Here is a 21,623-nt window from a genome sequence, read left to right as displayed (position 1 = left end):
ACCGCCAAATATTATTTTGGGGGTCCTTGACATGATATAGTTTGAGAACCACTGACATATTAACATATGTTTTTTGTTTTTTTTAAAGACATTTGTAGAATCCCCAGAAGCAAAGATTTGAGTTACAAATGTTCACTTAAAAAAAAAGAAAACAATATATATTCAAAGATTTTTCAAAAAAAATAGCAGATCTACAAGCTCATATATCTGCTATTTTTGACTAGCCAAATAAATACAAAATGACACGGATACGTTCCCGATTTGAATGGGTTAAACAACAACTGCATGGCATGCATCAAAGGCTAGCTATAAGCTAACACGTCATAGATTGTGAGCACAAAAGCAGCAACAACAGCACACCTTGTGGCCCTGGCCTCAAGGCAGCTCTCAGCCTGGTGTGAGAGGTCTAAAGGTGGCAGGGAAAGGTTAGGCCAGAAGCCTCACACACAGAACGCTCTTTGTAACCTGCTGGCTCTATGTCCACACTGTCAGTGAAGCATCTCCCTCTCATAGCATCATAAATCATCACTTCAAAGGGCCTCTTCGTATGGGTCTTTACCATCAATACCAGAGGACCTCCATAATTATTGTTTCACAAGAGACGTTCCACCAGGCCCAGACAGTCAGAATACCAAGGCACACTGAAGGGGGGCTGCACAGTAAAACCGTGAGCGTTAATGGAACTCTGACGGTGTCAAAATGGACGTGTTCTGGTCCATTTCGACACTGTTAAGAGTTCCATTAACATTCCCAATTTTACTATGTACAATGTGATGTGAGGGGTGAACGTGAGTGCAAGCTTTCTATCCTAAACCAGACCAAATACAAATTGACCTCGTGGACGCCACACTAGGAGATCAAATAAAGTTAGAGTTGAAATCCCAGACAAAGAGTACACAGTCAGGATTTTTTTGTTGTTTTTTGATTATAATTTTTGTCCCATGACAGTGTTGATCATCCAAAGGAAAGAGAGCAAAGCACGTACGCACAGACAATGAACTTGCAGGACCACATTATCCTATTTAATTCGTGAAATACACCGGATGGTAAAGTGTACTTAATGATATCACAGCGTATACCTCGACAAACACTGGTTTATTTTCCGACACAGTGTGGAAGGCCTGAGGCGCCGGGTATCGGAAGAGGTTGGTGTGGTACAGCTCCATGCTGAACGTCACGTTGTCGCCCGGGTCCTTGGCTGGTCCCGGCATAATCTTAGGAACAAATTCGGGGGGACCTTGGTCCTTTTGGTATGTGCAGTTGAACTGGAATGAGGAACATAAACCAACGCATTGCAAACATCAAACATACGATTCAACCACTGATTGAGATGGCTCAGAAAGAGAACATTAAAAGATGTCCATGAGACGAAATCTGGAGAATATGATGTGTGTGTGTGTGTGTGTGTGTGTGTGTGTGTGTGTGTGTGGGTGGGGGGGGGGGTGTTGAGGAAAGAAACGGTAGAAAATGGGGAGACATAGAGCGTGGAAAACATTAAAGGCCAGGTCAAGAGCAGTTAGAGAGACAGACATCGAGAGCGCAGAGGCCAGATGAGTCTTTACTAGTACCAAGGGACTCTGGGAAATGGAGTTTCATGACATGATTTATGCGAAAGTGGAGACGATCGGTGGTCTTGACTTCTCAACTCTATACAGGCTTGGAAAGCCTTCGCTCTCATTGCAAAAAAAACAGAGCCAGAAGAGACGACTCACCACGATGGAGGACAGGTGCTCTGTGGGCTCCACGAAAGTCTTTTCCAGCTCCTCCGTGTCCCTTGGGAAGACCACGTCTCCAGATTCCAAGTCCTCGTAGTCCGGCCCTCCACTCCCATCCTTGGGCTCAGTGTGGCTGATCAGGATCTGTAGGGGGACGACCATGATTCAAAACATATCTGCTGCATTAATAAGAGATAAGAGATTAATAACAGAGGTTTTTGTACTGATATTTTTCTCCTTCTGCAGCAGTTTAGAAAATTCCTCTGAAATTGTACTAAATGGAGGACATTTTCACCAATGATTGGAAGTTGTGTGCATTACCTGCACAACAAATATGACCACATTTAGCCTGATGGGGAGCTATAATTAAAGGCATCCATCTACCCTAACAATACAAATTTGACTCAAGAACTACTAAACTAAAGCCTATCTGACTTGTTTTTCTGGTTTTCTGACAGAAACTGAAAAGTGCTCACACACTGATACTACTTTTCAATATTTACTAATCCATGGTGATATACAACAAAAAAGTTCCACGAAAAACATTGTGAGGGGAAAAACAGAACAGGCATTTTTTGCCAAAAACATTCCTCAGATGTCAGACGACATGCAATCGATAATTTTGCATCTCAAAACCTCAGTATGATCCTGGTCACTATACTGCCTCCCCCTGGCCAACTGGGGCGCCTGATGGAGGGGAAGGGAACTGGTTGGAATAACGTGTTCTGTTCCTTCCACGCGCTACGTCCAACCAGGGAAACTCTCCCCTGTCAGGTGACAAGAAGGTCAGTAGGCTCTCATGCATTGAAGGAGGCATGAGCTCGGCCCTGGCCTCCCTAGGTTGGCAGAGGGAAGGTAGTGCCCAGGATTACATAGACAATTGGCACTGGGTGTAAAAGAATGGGGTTACAAGATCGTGGGATAAAAATTTAGTAATAAAAAAAAAAACCTCAGTGTGGACATTTCCTTTTTTGCAGAATCAGTGTGTGAACATTTTTGTCTCATGTCCCATGTGTGTAAAATTATTTTGAAATTGCCAAATCAGTTCCAAACACTTGCATGGGCCTGGCCATAAATCAGACAGTTTGTCCAAAGATCGCAAACTAGGTGGATATGATGAAATCTCTATCTGATGAGACATGCCCCTAACATGTTTTGAACTTGAAAACTAGGGGTGACAGCGTTGCCGAAAAACGGTGTGGCCTGACAAATTTGGCCGTAAATGAAGCAGCATCTATCCGATCGTCATAAAACCATAGTTAGTTATCTTTAATACAGCACAGAATCTGTCAAAGGTTTAACCCTCATAGCTTTCAAATTCTACAGGAACTGTCCATGTTGTCTTGAACCCCCAAATCGCCGCTTTGCTGCTATATAGTTTTTTGTTTTGTTTTGGTCAACAGTCCCCATGGTGAGCAGTATTGCTCAACTCAGGGTGTTCAGGATTGATAGAATACAGAGATTTGAATCTATGAGGGAGGTGCCAAACCATTCTGCAACAGGAGGTCTGGAATTAAATTGTGGGAATGTCCTGTGATTTTGACAAATGAAATACACGAAACATGTTCGACATCTCTCCACGGAAAAGAAATATGTCCTGAGTTTCATTCCATTCTGCAGGGGCTTCCAGAGCCAGTGGTGAGTAGAGGGTGTATTCTTCTGAAAATGTAGGTTTAATGAGGTGAGAGCACAGACACGGCGACATTGATTAAGTCTCGCCTGTGGTCCTGATGTTAGCTGACCCGCAAATGGTACCCCTACTTAATTAAAATCACAGGACGGGACAAACAGCGGCCAAAGGGGGGACGATAGCCTTTTGACAAGCGGTGACCTAGAAAATGAAACGTAAGTTGTTTTGACCAGAGGTCTTAGGTTATCACCGCATCCAAGTGCTCACACAAAAGACAGCCTTGGACTCGCGCCCAGGGTTTTTACACTGTGTGGGATCGAGAAAGTGTTGTTGTCACTTCCCCTCACAAAGAAATATTTCAAAATGTCCCGGAGGAAGCGATTTATCTCTGCTTGTTAGAGGAAACACGTTGCAGGCTTTCCCTGCTAATGATCATCACTCGGGGGACGCAGAGATGCGAATGTTCAGTCCACCATTAACCTTTTAACACATTAGCCATTCATTTAATAAGATTAGGGGGGAAATAAATGATCTCTGTTTACATTGTAAATACTTATAGCACACACAGCAAAATACAGCTGTGATTGTTTTAAGTTGTACAGTGTTATTGTGAGTGGTCACATGTATTGTGATCATAATTACAGAGACTTATGATCAAGGTGTCAGTGTCAGTTATGTACTCACCGAATTGATGTAAAGGACCTTGGAGCTGGTCTGCATGGGGTAGACAGTGGTCTGGCAGCCATTTAGAGGGGTTTCCAACGTATAGTGTGTGGAATTAACTGTCGCTTTGCATTCTGGGTCTTGGAGAGTGAGGTTGGCATGAGCAAACCCATTGGCCTGGTGACATAAGACAACATAAGAATTGGACACAGATGAATATGAATGATTGACCAGTCTCCAGAGTTGTAAAGAATAATGTTACATTGCAACATTTCTCTATTCGATCTCACGTTCCCAGGAATAAATAAACCCCACAAGGTGGCCTCGACTGCAACGCTAGCTAGTCCTAATTACATTCTATGGGAGTTTTCCACACTGTGATGTGGGCTGTGTTCTCCCTGTGTTCAGGCGCCCAGCGTTGGGCAGTGGGCACCATCATTCCCACTTCAGTGCCAGCCAGTCTTTAAAAGGGAGACTGGCATGGCAATATACAGCAACTCAACAATGGGAGCATTTCTCGTTTTTGTTGGACTTCATTTTAAAAGGCTCCGTTATCGCGCTCATCAAATCGAACTAATTGTTTATGAGCTAGTGAAAATTTCACTGACGGCTTTCATGTTTCTAACTGGGGCAGGCGTGTCCTCCGCTCACCTCCAGGCTCTCTCTGTCGATGCTGACCACCATCCTGGTCTCTTCACACTGGACCGCGAGGCCCACGCTCAGCACCCCCTGCTGCTCCTCGGGCTCCCCGCCCTCCCAGGGCCGGTAATCCAGGGAGGGCAGTGACAGGTAGGGCAGACCCTGGGCCACGTGCGGGGGGAAGGGGAAGGGCAGACTGGAACGCGGGGCAGCGTCCCTCGCACCTGGGAGGGGGCCGGAGTTGCGCAGGATGGAGAGTTCTGGAGGGAACATGCTCTCCAGGGGATCCACCACATCTGGAAGTCACACAGAGACCACGGTTAACACCTCACCAGGCCCGGTGCTTTAACAGGCTCAGTAACTGCACTGGACTGAGGCCGTAAAAAATAAACTCCACTATTTCACGCTGCCCCATTTCGCAGGACCGTGAAATTTTTAATTACTTTTAGCCATTGATGGTCATTTATTATGGCAGCTACTATAACTTGTGTTTATTTCTTGTGTAAATTATTTCCTACAGCAGTAGGGAATAAAATGCCTCAGGACATGTCAAGGACCTCCACATTAATATGCATTTGGCTATGGACCCCCATCTGAAAAGGTTTTGTGCCAGGGACCCCATAATAGAAGATTTCTGTTGTAAAAGTTTGTTCAAAATTGTTCAAAATTGTTCAAAATTGTTCAAAATTGTTCAAAATTGTTCAAAATGTTTAAAGCCATTTCAAAAACAGCAGATCTAGCTCACAACCTGTTGCATTGCGACGTGTTGTGAGCTTGTACAGCCTGTAGATTGGTTATTTTCAAATAGCATTATAAAATAGGGTTAAAGTGGTTAAATTGATGCACAAAATCTCTGTGTATCTGCGTATCGTTAACTATTTTAGCTGAGCACGTTGCTGTGTTTGAGAATGGCCAGAGCACACAGGCCGTTTTACAGGCTAGCAGGGCTCACCTGGTTCCCTGAGTCGGAGGCTGAAGTGGTTGGCAACGGGGGTGCCGGTGTAGGAGGTGACGGGGCCAAAGCCATGATCTTCAGCCCACTTGATCAGGGCTTGTGACCCCGAGGGCAGGTGCTGCTTTGAGGACTTAGATACTTCCATCAGCTTCTCCGTGCTGGGGCTGAGGCTTATGGTATCAGAAGTCTAAGACAAACAAACAAAATGGTAAACCCAGGTTCTTTGAAAATGTGAATGAACTCTCACATAAACTATGTGAGCTCTTTGCCAAAAGTCTTCAATGAACCTGGTACATTTGGTACATTTTAGTCTTAGGTGTGACATACAGTATGTCAATTTATCTTTCAGAGTTCGTTTGATTCTTTCTAAGCTTTGCGGGATATAATAGAACAACTTGGAATCTCTCCAAACCCAACAAATCATAGGACTCTGTAGGTCTAATCTGGCACAGTCGTTGTTTATCATAACAAAAGGGAGAGTGTACGTCTGTGGCTTGATGTTATTTCATCTGTTTTGAAATGATGATTTGCCTGGCAGCGGATAAAAACGCTGCGGCCTACAGTTTGTCTAACGATACCCAGATTAATAAAAAAATAAAAAAATGGTGTGAAGAGGCCAGACTTGCTAGCTGTACATATTTCATCTACCAACACTCTAATGATAAAGTTAAAATCAAAAGTCTGGCAACCCTCTGTTAAAGTATGCACACGGTAGTTTTTACAAAGTCTAACCACATTGGCCAGCAATACACATACATTTCTGCTGAGGTTTCATTTTGTCTTGTTATATATTGTCTTGCTCTCAAAAAACACAGCTGTCAGCTTCCAAAACCTGCCATGATGACCACAAGCCACAATGAAAGTGGGTTCATGTTTTCATGTTCATGTTTTTTTTTTTTAAGACAGACCCAGTGTTTTCAGGCATTATCACGGATGTTCAAAATGCAAGTGCAGTCCTGTGCTTCCTGGGGGGTTCTTGTAAGTTCATGAAGTGTGAGTATGAGGCAAAGAGCGTGTCAATGCCTGATCGATGGTATGACTGCAAATGTGACACATTTCTTCAGAATTCTTCATGAATTCCCCCTCATTCCTCTCTGCTAGTAATCTAATCCCTTCTCACATTCATTTCCCACACCATTCCACTGTCTCTCTGGACAACCCCCCTTCTTCCTACAGTAGCAAGACTTTGACTTTATGAGGCTATCATATCACATACATAGTTCACATTCTGCTTAATGCTGACACTGTATTTTCCCACCAATATTAGCATGCTTAGAAGAAAGAAAGAAAGAAAATGCTCACAGTTCATCATGTTGGACATACTGTACTATAAAAAATAATGAACCATAACATTTCATTATCATTATTTCATACAACATTTCATGTATGAAGCTACGCTCAGCCATTGAATGGAACTCCCATCTAGAGGCATGTTCATTCCTTTGCACTGTTCTGTACTGTATGTTCTATAGGCCTGTGTGGCTCTGTTCCACGTTGGTACAGCCTGGTTGATTTAAAGCAGTGACAGAGCAGCTGTAAAAACAGACTGCGCCTGGCAGAAGTGCAGCGTCATGGCTGGCAGCCACTAGGCAGGAGTATCAGTGTTACACTCTTGTAGAAACCCGGAGACCTTAGCGCACCTCAACGGAGGTCAGCAAAGGACCCATGGAGCCGTGGTGTGTATTCATAACAACGGGCGATGGATGGGCAGAGCCAGACCAGGACGCCTCACAATAAAAAGCCACATGTCACCGGACTCATGCTAGGGGTCATTGGGGTTGGTAATGTCAGATATTGGTGAGTCAGATATTGGTTTCTTTCAATGTTTAATTTTTCTTCTTTTTTTCCTTTTTTTTAATGCACACATTCTTCTACACTACAGTCAGCCAGCACTTAACATACCAACACTGGAGCAAATGTGGTCATTGGACAAGTGCCAGTTTCCCCCAACTACCTAACACAAAACCAAAATACGCGGAGCCCTCCCGCATTTTGGCTGCCTCACTTTCTGTAGCATGTTAGGTGCGAATAAACATGCAATGGTTGTTTTCTGTCCCGGCATGGGCATACTGGGCTCTGGGTGATGATATATTGCGGTCCTCAGCGGATGAGTGTGTTGTATACGGTGATGAGGGCCAAAGCACTCATGTCTGGTGAAACCTTAGAAAGATGATGCCTGCAGCGAGCTGTGCTCATAACTCACGCAATGATTGATGGCACACAGGTCGGGCTGCGTGCACAACACAAATACTGTAGTAGGGATCGGCCTACGAAAATGCCTCCACCCCCACCCCCGCAGATCACTCGATACGTCGACAATCTCTGGAGCTGTCGGGATGAGATTTCACAGCTCATCCCCTCCGCCTCCTATTGTGACAAATTTATTGGTCAGCAGTGCAGAGTGGTGATATTTCTGTCTGCCTGTCCTGCTGGTACGGACATGTACAGCGTGTACCTGTCAGCCAGTGTGTGATGTGGCACGATGACATCTCCATACAGCAGTTTGTTACAAATAAAAATGCAAACAAAAACAGATCAGTGTTGATTTCGTCGACTAAAACTATGACGAAAAATGTTTGTCGACTACCTTTTTTCACTAACGAAAACTAACTAAAAACTAAATGAAAACTAAGCTATGATGACTAAAATTAATATTGACAATTTCGTCAACAAATAAAAGCTAGACTAAAATGTTAGAGAGGGACTAGTGGAGAAGAGATCCAGTAGAACTAAGTCATTTTATGTTTTGTTGCTCTCGGGTGTTGAGCTCTGAAAATAGCAGATCTACAAGCTCACAACTATAGATGGGCTATTTTCAGTGTAAAATCAGCCCTTACGACGCCATCAAGGCCCGCCAAAATTTTTGTCGACTAAATCAACTGTAAATTTAGTCGACTTTATTCTTATAATATTTAGTCGACTAAAACTAGACAAAAACTGAAACATTTCAGATGACTAAAATATGATTATTCAGGGGAACTTACCACCACGTCCAGTTTGCCGATGACACTGTGGGCCTTGATGACCCAGTTGACAGACTTGTCGCACTTGAGGAGCAGCACAACGTTGCGGTGCAGCGGGATGTGGACCTCCATCGGCCTTATGTCTACGATCACATCCACCTGGAAGGCGCTGCTCAGACAGAACGCCAGGGAGAGGGAGTGAGTTTTGATGGCCGTTTGGACAAAGAACGTTTGGACGGCCTGATGCACTCAGTATTAACATGCCTACTGTGTCTGGCCAACTGATTAAAAAAACTGGACGCCATCCCAGAGAGTAAAAAAGAAAAAAGTGACATGTGCAGTACAGACCTCATAGCATTATGGTGAAATACATCATGGCTGCCACATTCTCTGATTTGTGGAATCTTTGCGCATATACAACTGTAATCGCTCCTCAGGGGGAGTGAGAGAAGATTATCTGGCAGCCCTGAGATACTGACTTAGGTCTGAGATACTGCTCTCAAAAGAACAGCATTAGGTCAATAATAACCCTCCTTACATGCGTATCCAAAACAAACTCTCAAAAGAGATCAACAAGAGCATCTCGACCTCATCACAGCGTTAAACACACGATTGAAGTCCAGTTCTCTTGGTTCAGTTTGTTTGGTGCTCTCACCTGCTGGAGTTTGGTGCTTGTAGCTCAATGATGTGGACCTCTTGGTCTTGATCTGGGCCGGACAGGACGCATCCCTTGGACGGCTGTGGCTCCACGTAGCCACCCAGGTAATTCAGGGACAGAAACTTGTTGTCAATCTTGCAAGTGTCAGAGAAGACTGGATCTAAAAAAAAACAGGGAGATGGACACAGTGCATATTAGGACTTGCTGGTAAAAGAATGCAAAGCTGACATTTATATTCCGCCTCTCACTTAGGATAAATAACGGTAAAACATTTCGATTCATTTTATACGGGGAACTAACGTCATTATTTTGTCGGAACACTTTGGACAACAACACCCATAAACACGTCTCGCCATTCCTTCCAGTAACCCCCCTCCCCCAAACTAAAAAAAAAAGTTGCCCGGTGTATTTGTGCAAATATCCCAGACCTGCCAATGGTGTTTGCCTGTCTGCTACAGAACATGAAAAACCAAGCACCCTTTTTACTCCACACTCGGAGCAAACACAAGACAGATGCTTCCTTATTTGGCAAACAGACTCTTGGACAGAGCCGTTTGGGAGAGTATAAACTAAAGAGTTGGCACCTTCCCCTCCGGAACCCTCATGGCACTTTAAAGAGGCCGGGAGAGAGCCTGAGCATGGGCCTGGTTAGGAAGCAGAGCGGAAATCTGTCTGTCCTTAACCCAGTCAATCCGGGAAGGCATCTGTGTCATTTTAGATTTGAGCTATAACCATTATTTTATACTTTGGCTGTTGAAAAATAGCAGATATACAACTGCTACGAGCTTGTAGATCTGCTATTTTTGAAAAATCTTTTGAGATGGGGGTCCGTGGCCAAATACATATCATTTTGGGTGGTCCTTGACATGAAAATGTTTGAGAACCACTGATATAGCAACATAACGTTAGGATTTAGAGGACATTTGTAGAATCGGCCTCAGGTCTTAATGGGTTAAGAAACACCCATCGACGAGGAGAAGGGCACTGGAAATCTGCAGCACTCCTCGCTGGAGGTAAACATGGCACACTGGTTCTCTGCCAAACCACGGGGCCTTAATAACAGAGGCCCAAATGCTCAGAGGCAAAGCAAAACCACTCGTTCTCCATAGTGACGAGGAGACGTCGGACCGCTAATATACCTGGCGGTGGTGTGTGGACTGGAGCAACCATTTCGCCACATGCTCCTGCTTTGCAATTGTTTCCGAGCGGTGAAAGACGCTCGTTAAGAACGAGGTGTCCCGTCTGTACGCTGGCGCGTTATGAGGTTCGGGCGTGCGGCCTGCTCACTTTATGAAGGAGCACTAGGGAGTGCGGCATCGTACGTCGTCCCAGGCAAACATATGTGAGTATCAATCATAGCACTCCCTGGAGAACAACCCCCCCCCCCCCCCGCGGTGCTTCTTCCTTCACTTCAAACGCCTCCCCCCCATCCCGCCTCCCCCTGCTTATAGCAGAGCTTGGAGAGGATCCGTCTGTCTGGTTCGGCTCACTTCTGACAGTTTGTTTCCACTCGCAGTTATCAAGGAACAGCTCACATTTGCTAAACGCATTTATGCCTTCCACGGCATGCCTCAAAGTGCTGTTTTTTTCTACGTTCATCCTTGCAAAGTAGGTTGTAATGCCAGTTATGTAGCAACCGCGGGGTGAGAGTGAGTTTGAAGTTGAACTGTTTAAACGCTATATATACGTTGTTGACCGGTGTCCCCCACTGTACTCTTCGCTGAAGATAGCCGATCTACAAGCTTACAACGTGTCTCATTGCGATGCGTTGTGAGCTAGTACATCTGCTATTTTTGCGGAATATTTGCCGGTAGGGTTCATGTTGTTAAGAGCCTTAAAGGACCATATCAGCAGCATTTTTAAAATGTGGGTCCTTTCTTACTTTTATAAGATCTCATTCCCCAAAACCATTTATTAAATTGTTTTTTTTCCCCAGATCTTGTGATATATATCAGCCTAATCAATACATGTTATTGAAGTCTGAGGGGGATTAGCATATGGCACAAGTGAGACACCTACTCATGCTACTCTGTAGCATTTTGATGCTGTGTGGTAAGTTTTATGTCATTTTGAGGCGTTAGAGATATGAGAAGCACCAGAATTAAAAAAAGATAATGAAATCGTATCAATGTAAGAATGACAAAGGCTGGGATTGTCCTTTATGCTACTTAATTTTTTTTTTAAAGTATGAAAAAAAATTGTTCAGTTTCCTGGTGATTTGTGTACTAATAAATATCTGTTATCATATTCGTTCGTTCATCCGTTTTTTTTAGACGTGTTCTTTCTTTCTATTTTTGTTATAATGTGTTTAAGCTTCATAAATTCATCAATAATCTCTCTGTTGTTTGGTCTCTCTCTCTCTGTCTGTCTCTCTCTCTCTCTCTCTCTCTCTCTCTCTCTCTCTCTCTCTCTCTCTCTCTCTCTCTCTCTCTGTCTCTCTCTCTCTCTCTTTCTCTCAGACTCTCACAAAGACACACAGACACACACACACACAGACACACACAAACTACACTCTAGAAGCTTTAAACCTGTCTGACCTGGCAGCAGCCCCAGTCTTAAACTAGCAATCAAAGAACACTCACAATTTGCAGTTCATCTTGAACTTGGGCTCACTCTCAAAGACAAACAAAACATAACAAGTCAGGATCGGATTCCACATTAGTGGAACTAATACACTTCTGATGCCATCATGGGCCACTACTGAGATTGAATTACCACAGGTAGATTCCTAATTAGGGTTTAGTGAAAATGAAACATGTCCAGAGAAATAAGACAAATAAACTTGAAAGAAAATGTGTGTTTTGGACAAGAAACATTTCAGAGGGATATATAAACCTCTGGCCAGGCAGTGAATGAGAATGAGAATCAACCTCAATATCGAAAAAAGCTACCAGGTAAAAAGGAGTTATTCTGTGTTGGAACAAGGGGAAGAGCGGTGCCCTCCGGCCCGGAGTTACGTTTGGGAATTCTCGCCAGACAGAACACACCTTCTCCCACTTTGATGTAGATGTCTTGAGTTGTCCTGAGTTCAGAGAAGGAGGTGACCGCTCTGTACTTCTTCTGGGCCCAGTTGAGGAGGTGCTCGTTGCCGTGGGGAAGCGCCGTCTCCTTGTGGATCTGGCAGGTGAGGGAGAAGTTCCCCGGCTGAAAGTGTACCTCCGAGCCCTCGGATACCTTTGAGGAAGACAAACGCACTCGTGTTAAAAGGAAAGAAGTTTTCGAGACAGACTGTGGTGTGGTGACGTATCACAGTTGTATAGATCGTGCCGTGAATACTGGGAGATATACAGTATATGGCATTAGATTCTTTAGTATTTCAAGGATATATGCAGTATACATGTGAGCATTATCAGTATATAATTTAGGTTTACCTGAGGAGGAGGTAAACCAGCCGCGTTAAAGGGAATCATTTTCCTTCAATGACTGATCACTTATCACCGTTTAATAGAACGCAGCAGTGTGTGCACCCAACAGGTACTATCTGAATTAAAATCTTCAGAAACTGGAGGAGATATCTGAGTAATACTATCACTGTAGCGTTTAGCTTTTAGCTCAGAGTAGCCCTGTCAGAGAGAATTACTGGAGTGAGAAATGTGAGAGACACGGAGTGAGCAGCGGAGGGTCGACTTCACAGTAAAAACACAGACGATTTATGGTATTTTTCTATTCGACTTATAGTACGACTTTTCAAGACTTCCCACTTACAATGACTTCTTTGTGGATAAAGATATGCGCGTAAAACCCAAGTCCGTATTGATACGCTCTTCCACATTTTACGGGGGAAGAGAAATCGGAGACGCTTAAAAAACTACAAAACTAAACAAAGGACAACCTCCAGGCAGACTGAATAAAGCAGCAGACCTTTCCAAAATTAAACCCACTATCTAAACGTTGCCAAAAGCCATCCTTTACACTCCACCCGCCCCACCGTTATTTCAAGGCTTCTGCAAATACACTGAGTTATTTTCACACATGTTCCTCTGTCACAATAAGGTGTCTGGTTTCTATTGTTTATGCGCCGTAGTACAATATGTTATTGTGCGTCATCACCGACGTGCCAGGTTTTTTTTGTTTTAGTTTTTTAAAATGGCCGCAGAGACAAAAAAAAGAAAACACAAACTGACTGGCAAACTGGCAGACAGACAGGCTGATATGGGCATGTGCACGCACGCACACACACACACACGCACGCACGCACACACGCACACGCGCACACACACACACACACACACACACACGCACACGCACACGCACACGCACACGCGCACATGCACACGCACACACACACACACACACACACACAGAGTAAGTAAGTAACACGTGCAGCATACGCACCCTTCCATGCACACACTCATTCAATACGCATGCATGCTGTTGTACGCTGAGCCCTGGTATCCATGGAGGCAGTGTTGAGTGGATCCAGACTTTCACCGTTTGCCAGAAGACAATAACTTGCACATATTGGATCTCATGCTATTAAATCGTTGGTGTCGGGCAGAAACCTTGTATCTCCATATTTCAACTTTTTATGTTTTTTAGTACTTCTGTCATACTACTGTACAGTGCCACATAAAAGTAGCAAAAAATTGCCGATCTAAAAGCTCACAACGTGTCGCGATAAATATTCACGATAAGTATTAACGAGATCTTGTGACTAAATAATAACTACATAGGATCCATAGTGACTTTTTTCCACTTCCACTGTCACAGTTTTGGACATACAAGGTTTCCATCCAACAGCGAGGATATTCAGTTTGTGCTGCTCCATAGTAACAGGGTCACTGAATACCAACCAGCATGATATTATTACTGGGCACTGTCTTCACCATAGTAACGCCATCAAAGCACAAAATCAAGAGGTGAAATGCAGTGAGTGTAAAAAACGAACAAAACAAAACAAAAACAAAAAGCTAACTAACATGATAAAAAAAAAAGAATATAAAGACAGTGAGAGGGGACGGGTCTTCAGCCCGATTTACCTCATCATAGTGAAAATAGCCAATCAACAATGCAACGTGATGCTACACATTATGAGGTTGTAGATTGTCAATTATCGCAATTTTTGAGAATTTCGCAAATGTTTAAATCTTTAGACATTTTCGGACTTTTTTGGGATATTTTCTTAACATTCTCGCCTGAAATAACATGCACAATAAAGGGATGCCAGGTTGAAAGTGGTTAAAATGTGTGGAGGGCAAATGAATGAAGTGCTGATTTGTTTTTTGGCTGGGGCGTATAGGGCGACAGAGCGGGGACCACCCCTTTGGCTCTTAATGGAGCTCAACCCATATGCTTCATTTCAGAGAGATAAACATTCACATGTGCTGCTAAACCCTGCCGTACGACTAAATGAGTCCACGTCCAACGGTCTAGACAGTCTACCTCATTATACTGCCGTGTTTGTTTTGTTCATTCCCAAGGTATCCTCTCTGTACGATGCGTGACGGTTTCGGCCGCGACGGGCGCTGGCAGGCCCAATTAAAACATTAAAATCCTAACATTCAACTGGCAGGGAGGGTTTGCACCCTATGGATAAAAAGGTGCAGCCCCCCAAAACGGTCTTATTCATTCAGCGATGACACCTTTGCCAAGAAGCTGTCCCCAAGTTGTGATGGTGCGATAATAAAAGTGGATCCCTATGGGGTGTTTGGATTTTTTACAGATCGCTGCCTGCTCTGTGTACAACATCTGTCTGACCTCTGGATGGTGTGCGCGCCGGCGGCGTTCCTGGCATTGTCACCAGAGGCAATAAATTGTGAGGCCTGCAGAGAGGCCCGCTCTATCGAAGAACTCAGGTCCAGATCAGCTTTATTTTTAGCGAGGTTTACTATACGGCGAGGAGGGAAGAGCGTTATGGGTGTGTGCCGCGTTAAAAGAATGGAGTTGTTAGATATAGGTGGCACGCGTGTTGCCGCGCCTCGCCGTGGCGAGGCGTGGGCAGTGCGGTGGAGCCCCGGAGCAGCCCAGGGAAAGGGGCCGGGGTTTCTTCACTAACCTTGCCAAGTTCAGCAGAGTTTATCAATTTAATTGCGGGAATACGACCGTAATTAGTCTCAAGGAATTAGAGGGGGGAAAGCCTGAAAGCCAAATTAGCTCCAGGCCTTCCAGAGCTCTGGAAACCTCAGGAATTTAAAATGGGGAAGCAAGGGACCCACTCTGGGCTTCTACTCTCTCTCTCTCTCTCTCTCTCTCTCTCTCTCTCTCTCTCTCTCTCTCTCTCTCTCTCTCTCTCTCTCTCCCTCTCTCTCTCTCTCCCTCTCTCTCTCTCTCTCAGCGCATGTTGATAGAGGGAAGGGATGTGAAATTCTCAAATAAACAAAGGGTTATTTGTGTCATAGTCTTTCAGTAATAGCTATCCGCAGTGATAAATAGCCAATAGTTTCAGAATTTTGCAGGAAAACACAAGCTGCCAATAAAGACTTTGTAGAGCCTTGCTTGTTCCATAACATGTAATGGCATTTCAAAGCAAGCATTGGCCGTAAAGCAGTAAAGGGTCTTGACTGATCTTCTACCAGAAGATCAGAAACCATTTAAACCCTTGCATCCCTATTCTGGGCATTTCATAATTGGAGAAAATTCGATGAAAACATACTCAGATGTACAAGCTCACAATACAAAAGGAGGGGGCCAAGTAGACCCCTGGGGGACCCCGGTCAATGAAGTATAGGGTTTAAGGGGTGAAATGAAGCCTTATCAAGACGGGTTCAAAGGCATAAGAGACCCAGACTCAATCAAGTCTCTGTCCAATACACAGTTTTAACTTTCCAACTGTAGCAGTCCAAACACCCCTAGCCGGCTCTTAACAAACAGAAATCTGACACCAAGTTGGACGTTCTGAAGGGCCCTATCTGCCCAGTTCCATAAATCAAGTGTTGTTTATCGGTGTCCTGGTATATCAGGCAGCTCTGGACAGACAGATTATTCCTAGGCTGGTTTCATAATAATGCTCTCTTGCCCCGCCAGCGCTTGGATCTAAGGCTTCCTGTCTATGTGGACCGAGGTCCATGTAGAGGTGAGAGGAATGGCGCTCCGCCAAGCAAAACATTAACATCATCACACGAAAAACACAACACCTCTACAGCTTAGTGGTTCATCAAGTTATCTTTCAAATAACAAGTCTGAGCATCTTCAATGCAGATTGTGGGATTTTGAACATTGGAACTGTTAATCTCGTTTGGAAAAGTTATATGAATTGCATTGACATTCAAATGAAAGAAACTTGAAATACATCCAAATTGGATGCTAGCTTTAGCGTAACTTTTTTCCACTTAAAGGAGGGAGATCAGACCCCCACTTACTGTAGCAACAGCAACACGCCATTAGGATTCAAAATCATGCACTCGTATTCATTATGCCAGTATTCCCAGGAAAGAATGTGAATACATTCATCCACTGAGGTTTCTCTTGAACAAAAACACAATCGTCAGCATTTGTTTGACACAGCATTTGTCTGACACAGCATTTGTCTGCAGATGCTACTGGTCATCTCTGTTCTATAGGTGTTCGTACAGTATTGAATGTTTACTGTACACGGCGTGGTCCAAAGCAGTTTTTTTCCCAAGCGAATTTCCTGGTCTTTCAGCCATATGTGCAATACGAGCAGCGCGGAATAGACAGCGTGCCAAATGTCTTCTATCAATTATCACGAAGCTGCAATCCTCCAATGCCTTCTCACTAACTAGCAACACTCGGGGCCTGGGAAATCACCAAGGCTGTTTGGAAATGAGGAGGTGTTACAAACAGAGCGCAGAAAGAGAGAGGGCCTCCTAGATAAGAAAAATGAGCACGCAATACATCTCTGGTGATATGAACGTGATAAATGCTTTTGTGGCTGATTTGATCCCCTTGCCCCGCTATGGATGAGAGGTAATCAGGCGGCTGCTGGCTGCAGACGTGCGTGTGTTCCTGTGAACTGGCAGGATCTGTTGTGTAGAAAACAATCCCATCTGTCTCAGCGCCACTCTGGAGCGTTCCTTCGCCCGCTCCCGTCTCCAACTAAAAACCAATACTGGCTACCCATGGTTTCAATTAACAATCACAGCGAGGTGGTCGCTGCACGCAGTGTGTGTGTGCGTGCATGAGTGTGTGTGTGTGTGTGTGTGTGTGTGTGTGTGTGTGTGGGAGTGCATGCGTGCGTGCACGTGTGTGTGCATGCATGTGTGTGTGTGTATGCATGTGTGTGTGAATAAGCAGGAGGAGAGGGGGGCCATACACCACAAATCTTTAACTAATAAAAGGAAAAGGAAAAAAAGGCTTGGCAAACAACGAAAAAGGGCAACAGATGGCAGCCAATCTCTGCAATGTTACTTCATCAAAAGTCACAAGTAATGTGTTCCAGATCAATCTCTCTGAACAAATATGTAAGATGCGTGTGTTAGATCACACACCATAAATATGTTTCAGCGTAAAGCCCACATACTTAAGACGCACGGATCACTTTCAATTTTAACTGTGCTTTGGAGAAATATCAAATTTGGGTAATTTCCAATTCCATTGTCCATCCTCTCTGTCATTTCAGGTCCAGTGTTGTTTCATGCCTTGATTTGATTGACAGGCAGCGCGACAGAGGGTATGTTTTACAACAAGATGTCTGGATTCTGGCATTTTAAAAGGCAAGAGGGTCCGGTCCGGTGGCCAACAGCAACACAGCACTCAGCACAGCTTTTCCAGGCGGCCCCATGATCCATCTGTGTCCACGGAGCCCTGTTGTGTTGGGACCCGGAAACAAGGACTGGCAGATCCCGATGCAGGCTACAATTAGCCCCAGGAAATAGCCAAAAGCGAGGGAGGTCTGGCTGTGGTGGGGTTCTGTTCTGGAGCATTAGAACCTACAAACCATTCCTATTGACTCAGACACTCAATATTTTGTCTCGACTCTACCTGCACCGAGCCCGTGGGACTCGGTGCCGTCACTTAATCGCTGCCATTCCGGCACGTGGTCCTCTCATATGTTACCGCTTAAGTATTCTCTGTCGTTTTTTGAGACTGCCTGTCACACTCTGGTTGTCACCGCAGCCCCTTTAAGTGGAGTGAAGACAGACAGAAGGAAGGCTGACACTGAAGAGGCCCATCTTTTCTTCCAGCGGGAAGAGTGTTTTAGTACAGCGGCAGCACGTTAAGGAGGTTTACCCCGTGGAGAAAACCTGAGACGAGGGGCAGCTCCTGGGATTCACCCTGGGTTACGACTCTCTGCAGTCGAGCCTTTTAACTTTAATTTGACTTTTGAAAAGTTAAATGAACACTCTAGGTCGCAGCACTGTGCAGTGGATAGGATGTCTTTCTATACGTTAGCAGAAAGGGCTCAGGGCCTGTCACTCCGTAGCCAAACACTTACTCCCCCCCCACCAGGGGGGACCGCTATGTGGATTAGCTTTATCTCTCTCTGCTTAAGCAAAGAGCAGTGTCAGATGAAGTCAGTGGGAGACGAATGGTTCATGAGCAATGTAACACATTGCATGGAATCTGAAAATACCCAGAATCGCCAGAAACACGAACACATTTAAGAAAAAGAACACGTACATCATTATTTCGCAAGCCTGTGAGATTACGGCCGAAGCAAAGTGAAGTTGTCACGAGGGAGGTTCCCTCGCCTCCTCGGCTCTGGGAAAGGTGGCAGAGGGTCCCGTGTCATATCCCATGTCTAACGTCATTAGACACACAGCAACAGTTCAGCCGGGACTACAGGCCTTAACGGGTGTCAGCTGTGTTCTGTCTGCCACCACTGACAAGGAGAGACATTTACTATGATGTTGACCTGCTGGTCGCCTCAGAGACGCCCGCTGTGCTAGCTCCACACTGCTACAGCTTAAAGAACACTAGCGGGCTGGATGCACATTTGTCTGCATGAAATATAGTCCTTTCCTCTGACAGGAGAACATCTCCATTTAGTTCAGGAAATAACAATTAAAATGGGTGTTTTTGCAATTTAGGCCTTGCAGGAGCAATCCTCTGAGATGGGGACAAACTGAAAGTTGGGTTAACTTCACCATTGCTATAATTGTTTCTCGCCACTAAACCAGGAAACCAGGAGTGTCTGTGGTTGTTACCATGACAATTTCTCATGACAGCATAGTCTACAATGTGTTTTTTTGTTTGGATCCGTTAAACAATCGTTGGCTTGTCCTTGTAGTAGAAAAGTACAAAAGAGATCAATAATGGTTTTACTGTACCTCATGCACAAGAAAATTATCAATACCTACCTAATATTTCAGTTGACCAACAGTATACACATAATACAGAACTCAACCATAGTGTGTCCTTTATTTAGCTCAAAGTGCTTTTAAGAAAAATATCTGAATATGGATTAATCTTACAGTTAATCTTCAAGCCCTGTGCTCCTCTCACCAAAAGGTTTTCCAGAGCCAAAAAAAAAGCAAACCTAGTAAACCTTTTCATTGACCTTCAGAAGCTAGTCCCCCCACAGATTTGCACAGCTGCCCGGCCATCAACAGGTTTTTGGTTGTGCAGTAATGACCATCAACACAAAGCTGATGAAAGAGGAATGGTCCTCCATGATGAGGATGGTCACATTTCATGCTAAACCCTCGAGAGACACACACCAAGGCCAGCAGACTACGAGTGGTATGAACGTCTCCCACCTGTAATAAATGTCAAACGGTGTAACCACAGAGAGGGCTGATTTCCACATTAGGCCCTTATTGTGTTTCAAATAAACCTGTGGTTCTTATACAGTAGTACGGTGAGTTTATGTGTAATGTGCGTGCGTGCAGGGACCCTTTATGGGCCCAGGATGAGCTTGTGTGTGAGAGGCATAGATTTTGGGATACGCGTTCATCTCTGCGTCTCACTGGCTTTCATGGTAGGATGTTTTGCATGTGAGGAGTAAACACTGATGGAAGTAATTTAAACCTCTCCCACATGCTGCATTCTTGCAGAATGCCACGGCGTTAACATACATCTTGAAATGGATTCCTCCTGCTAAACCCCCAGATACGTGAAGGTCCAGAGAGAATACAAGGCAAGATAAAAGTTTAGAGTTAAAAGTCTCTCATACCAGCATGGTTTAGGTTAAGCCATGGCAGAGGCCTAGTGTCTCATTTTCCTGCGATTCCCTCCTGGGATACACAGGCTTAGACGTAGAGTACTGAAGTGGTCCATTTTAAATTTTTCATTAAGTTTCACAGCAAGGCCCCCCGGTCACCCCTACTAAATACGGCTGGCTCTCCAGGGGGGCTCCCAGAAAAGCCTTCACCAAAAGCTGCCTCCGTGCCGTGGTCACAACAAGAGTCTGGGAAAGCTACACAGTCAAATCCCGAGAGTTAATTTAACTCTTAAAGTGTAAGAATTGACCTGTATTCGGGCAGTGAGGAGGTTGACCGTGTTCTGATTAGAGTCTAAATTTAAAGCTTCGATCGTAACACTAAATAGTTCTCCAATATGAAATTTACTGACGAAATGGTGAAACCTCACTAGAACCTAGTGAGATTTTAGCCTCATAGACCCCTAGGGGTCCTTAATGGGGTTCCAGGGGGTGCCCAGCAAAGTGATGGGTAGGTAGGAACCAAATAGACCCTCACAGATCTGTAACTCTGTATAATTTGTACAGTCTCAGAGTTAATTAACACTGAGGATTTTACTATGCAGTTTGGGGACCCAGAGATAACAATCATATCAAATGGGAGCCCAATGGGATAAAAACGTTGGGAATGATAATCATTGTCTGCTAAGCTACTGTACCTCGCCTCAATCCCCTCCTTCCCTTCCCTTTCTGTGAGTTTCTTTTTTTTTCTCCTTTCCGTGATATAGGAGGAAACGCCCTGGCAGAATTGCACAGCTGCCCGGCCATCAACAGGATTGTTTAGAAGATGCAGGGAGGCGGGCGGGAAACGGCCCGGCACCGTATAACAGAGGCGCTGCAAAACAATAACGTCGTTATGGAGAGCGGTGCCAACAAAGCTGATCTCATTCCCACACTTGATCTTCTTGGATAAATACATTTCACACACACACACACACACACACACACTCGCACACGCACACGCACACGCACACACACACACACACACACACACACACACACACACACACACTTTTTTCTTTTGTAACCCTAGCCCTAAAATAAAAAATTGCCTAACTACAAGCTCACAACGCATCGCTGCGACGCGCTGTGAGCTTGTAGATCAGCTATTTTCGGTGCGCGACACTGACGTGCAACTAATAAATCAATCTTAACTCCAACCCTGACCCCTAAAACTAACCTCTAAATGCTTAATCCTAACCCTAATCCCAACTTGAATCTATTCCTAATTGTAAGCAAATCTTTTTCTAAACTTAAAAATCATACTATCAGCCCGGACTGTGGTGTGGCGGTCCGGGCACTTAGGCTGAAAAGTAGCCGGGCAGCGCATCGCGGGTTCGAGTCCCGTTCCGAACGATCTTT

At 44.6% G+C, this 21,623-nt stretch overlaps 1 protein-coding gene across 1 annotated transcript in view; it reads right to left on the bottom strand.

Moving 5' to 3' along the window:
* The window catches only part of tgfbr3 (transforming growth factor, beta receptor III), an 81,739-nt gene that overhangs the window by 13,098 nt on the left and 47,018 nt on the right, over nt 1–21,623 (bottom strand). The window contains exons 5-12 of the mRNA XM_080431518.1: nt 12,211–12,397; nt 9,221–9,383; nt 8,587–8,734; nt 5,600–5,789; nt 4,660–4,943; nt 4,030–4,185; nt 1,713–1,859; nt 1,080–1,265 (exon numbers count right to left, since the gene is read on the bottom strand). Coding sequence (XP_080287644.1) covers nt 1,080–1,265; nt 1,713–1,859; nt 4,030–4,185; nt 4,660–4,943; nt 5,600–5,789; nt 8,587–8,734; nt 9,221–9,383; nt 12,211–12,397 — 1,461 coding nt within the window. The remainder of the gene's footprint in view (nt 1–1,079; nt 1,266–1,712; nt 1,860–4,029; nt 4,186–4,659; nt 4,944–5,599; nt 5,790–8,586; nt 8,735–9,220; nt 9,384–12,210; nt 12,398–21,623) is intronic.

This window comes from Gymnoscopelus braueri (genome assembly GCF_963280865.1).
Source record: "Gymnoscopelus braueri genome assembly, chromosome: 6".
Taxonomy (NCBI): Eukaryota; Metazoa; Chordata; class Actinopteri; order Myctophiformes; family Myctophidae; genus Gymnoscopelus; species Gymnoscopelus braueri.
Note: the sequence above shows the minus strand (reverse complement) of the source record. Positions and strands in the feature narration are given on the sequence as shown.